Here is a 3,627-nt window from a genome sequence, read left to right on the forward strand (position 1 = left end):
AACTTTCCAAATTTCAAGAACTCCCTATTTACATCAGCAAGATTCAATTGTAATCAAAGAGTTTTAGTATTAATATCTTGTGTCTGCTATGAAATTACAAAATCTATTTGACACTCAAGAACAAGATGTTACTGATTGTCCTCAGTCAGCTCCCCCTGAGGAGAACTAGTGGAGAATCCTGTCTCTACTGTCTCATGGAGTGGAGAAGAATGGGAAATAGAACAACAGGAATTTAAAAAGTGGGAAAATAACAATTTTACATATAACCAAATATTTTCTTTAAAATTTACCAAAAATTGCTAAGCCCTAAGATGTATTCAACATGTTATGCCAGAAATGATCAATTGTCTGGCTGTTTTGCTCAATAAATTTCAACAAATGTAGCAAGGAAGGAGGATTCCATTCTCCTTTTCCTTTTGTCCCAATTTTTACTCACAGAGTCCTTGAACATCCTCATTTTCCTGTTGCTTATGAGAGTGAAGGCTGTGTGAGGTGACAGGAACATAAACAGGGGTGCTGACCTGGCATACTGTTTCACACCTATACACTCAGCATGTTGGGAGGCCATGTCAGGTGAGTGGCTTGAGCCCATGGGTTGACAACAGGCTGTGCAACATGGTGAAGTACCAATGCTATGAAAAATATAAAAATTAGCCATGCTTAGTGACATGCACCTGTCGTCCCAGACAGAGTCTTCAGAAGCATACTCTGACCTGATTCCTCCAACAGCCTCCTCTTCTGCAGTCTCAGAGACACTGCTGAGCTGCTCCCAAGACAAGCAGGGCATGTGAGCAGCTGGGACACCCCAGCAGAGAGATTTCTGTTCAGGGCTATACCACTGTGGGAGGAAGCTCTCTACTTTGCATGCAGTAATAAAACCCAACATCCTCAGCCTCCACCCTGCTGATTTCCAGTGTGAAATCAGTGCCTGACCCACTGCCACTGAACCTGTCTGGGACTCCAGAGGCCCGGTAGGAAACAAAATAGATCAGGAGCTGTGGAGACTGGCCTGGCTTCTGCAGATACCAATACAAATAGGTGAATCCATGATCACTATCCATGAGGCTCTGACTAGACCTGCAGGAGATGGAGGCTGGCTCTCCAAGGGTGACAGGCAGGGAGAGTGGAATCTGGGTCATCCCAATGTTCTCACTGGATCCTGAAATAATAACAGAGAAGTGCATGGTTATATAGATCACTATGAGCAACTTTCATGATTTCCCTTAAGATTTTTATTTAGTTACATATTTTTTAAAATTTTGATTTATATCATTAAAAGTAGACTTTCTAAAATTAATCCAATATTTATTAGCCAGCAGGGAACCCTCTATTTTCAAGATCTTAATCAGAGCACTGGTCATTGTTCCTGGGAGGTGATTCATACTTATTCCTGACACAAAAATATGAATTCTGTTTTCTGGAGCATAGACCATGTGCCTGTACACATGGTTGAAATAAATATAGGAAGCTGTGGAGCCACCAGAACTCACCCTCTCTCCCTATTTTCCCACCTCATTTTAATCCTATCCTTACCAGGGACCCAGAGCATTAACAGCCCCAGGAGTTGAGCAGGGAGCCTCATTGTGAGAAGGTGACCTGTTGAGTCCTGATCAGTCAAGGTGAGGCTAGAGCTGAGCTTTTATCTCAGACTCGAAAGGGAAGAACCTCCCTAGGGTACAATATGCAAATCACCTGGTGGGTGCAGCAGTGTGGAAAAGGTTGATGGGGCAGGTGGAAGGTCTCTTCTGTGAACAATATGACATAAATGTTTGTTGGAGTAAAACAAACATAGTTCAAATCAAGTTTGCCTGTGGTCAAGGGAAGAAGGCTCTGACTGTGAAAGTTGGGACCTTGGGCAGGGACACATTGTGTAGTGCATGCCATACTGAGAAAGCACAAGGACCCTGACAATGTGGAAATGTGTTTCTAGGATGCATCTCTGGGAGGTGAATGCCGTCCTGCATGGCTCCCTCCCAGTCCATCTAGAGAAGAAAACAGCCCCATTCCCACAAGCACTGATGGGCAGAGGGCCTGCAAATAAAAAGTGCTCCTAAGCCAGTTCAAGTGTTTCCTGGTATATGCTGTTTCCAGGATAAAGGCTCAAGATCTTGCAGTGCAAGTGTTAGAATCTCCCCTTCCCTGGGATCTGGAAAGTAGGCCCCAAAAGAAAGCTCTGTCCAAGGGCCTCACAGAGAGAATAGTGTGGGTCTTTACGTTTAGAACCAAGAGCCCAGCATAAGTAAGAGGAAAAGGCACAAGAATGTTATGCCTCAGACAGTGAATATAAAATTCCTAGTGACCAACTTTTCAATCTAGGATATCCCATCATAATCATCTCACATATACAAGATTAACCAGCAGAATCGCATAGGTAAGAATTTCCTTGGTTAATGATACAGACCAATAAGAAATAACATTGCATTATGCTTTTCCTAGTGGTGCTTAGGAAAACTCTCCTCACACAGTCTCCCTAGTCATGTGGGATCAGGTCCTATCAGGGCTTCCAGGTTCTTGCCAACCCTGAGTGAGACCTGAATCACCCCAGCCTAGATTGGTGCAGCCACAGCCCTAAGTCTGCAGTTGAGAAGGAAATTTTCTATATGAGAAGAGCAAGGACTGCATCTACAGTTTCATGTCTTAGAGTTATCTGTACCTGAAATTGACATTTTATGGTTTCATGTAAAGATGCTCACAGCTCAGGGATGTGAGTCTGCCCACAGCTGATCATTACAAAGGGAAATAATCTCATGTTTCTTCATTTGTTAGTGATGTGCTTATTATTTAATTGAACATCTCCTGAATAATGGTGCTGACACCAAACACCATCACAAGGACAGTCACATTTCTGGAAAAAAAACAAAAAAATTCCGGGAACAATTGAAAGATTAACTTGGTGTGCCATGTAATCTTGACCAATTTAACAGAAATTTATATTTAATTGCCCAAGAATGCAAACAAATTTAATTCTAGGTAAGATTCCAGAGGAAGGCTTGGTTTAAATATCTTCTGGGAAATCATGAAAATACATCTTTTACAAGATTGGGAAAAATAATTGAATAGCAATGATATTGATCCTTAAATATTGAACTCCATTGCAATAATGTGGATTAAGGAGATCAAATTGTACTTAAGAAACTGGATTAGAATAAAGGCTCATATTATACTATTGCAATTTCTTTACTATTTTGTCATTAAATTGAATAACTTTTGTGTATCTGACTTTTTCTTTTCTTATGTTATTAACCAATTCTAATCTGCTTCTAAGTTTTTAAAAAGTCAGACTCCTAATTAATGAAAATAGTGAAAAAGAAAAGTCAGAGGCAGAAGAAGAAAAGAAACACAAAACACAATCAGCCTAACTAAATACAATGAGATGGTGCATCTTATTGCAAGTTCTTAATAATTATTCTCAAAGAGTGTTAAATGAAGAATCAGTTCTATCTATATCCAATATGGAAACTTGAATTGCAGGAAAGTGAATAACAGTAAAAAAAATTGTCGTGATTCTTTTACTATAAGTCAATTCTTGAAAAGGTTATTTTTGCAAAGTATTTTTAAGATGCTTGAATTTAAGATAGCCTTGCTATTTCCTGTGAAACTTATGCCAAGGCTTTGACAACAGCAGAC

General features: G+C 40.1%; 1 gene segment (V, D, J or C); it reads right to left on the bottom strand.

Moving 5' to 3' along the window:
* Nucleotides 1-639: 639 nt before the first annotated feature.
* LOC115834311 lies at nt 640-1,582 on the bottom strand. The segment is given in 2 exon segments: nt 640-1,159; nt 1,534-1,582. Coding segments are annotated over 2 exon segments (378 nt in total).
* Between the last annotated feature and the right edge of the window lie 2,045 nt (nt 1,583-3,627).

This window comes from Nomascus leucogenys, unplaced genomic scaffold (assembly GCF_006542625.1).
Source record: "Nomascus leucogenys isolate Asia unplaced genomic scaffold, Asia_NLE_v1 000946F_67128_qpd_obj, whole genome shotgun sequence".
NCBI classification, from domain to species: Eukaryota; Metazoa; Chordata; class Mammalia; order Primates; family Hylobatidae; genus Nomascus; species Nomascus leucogenys.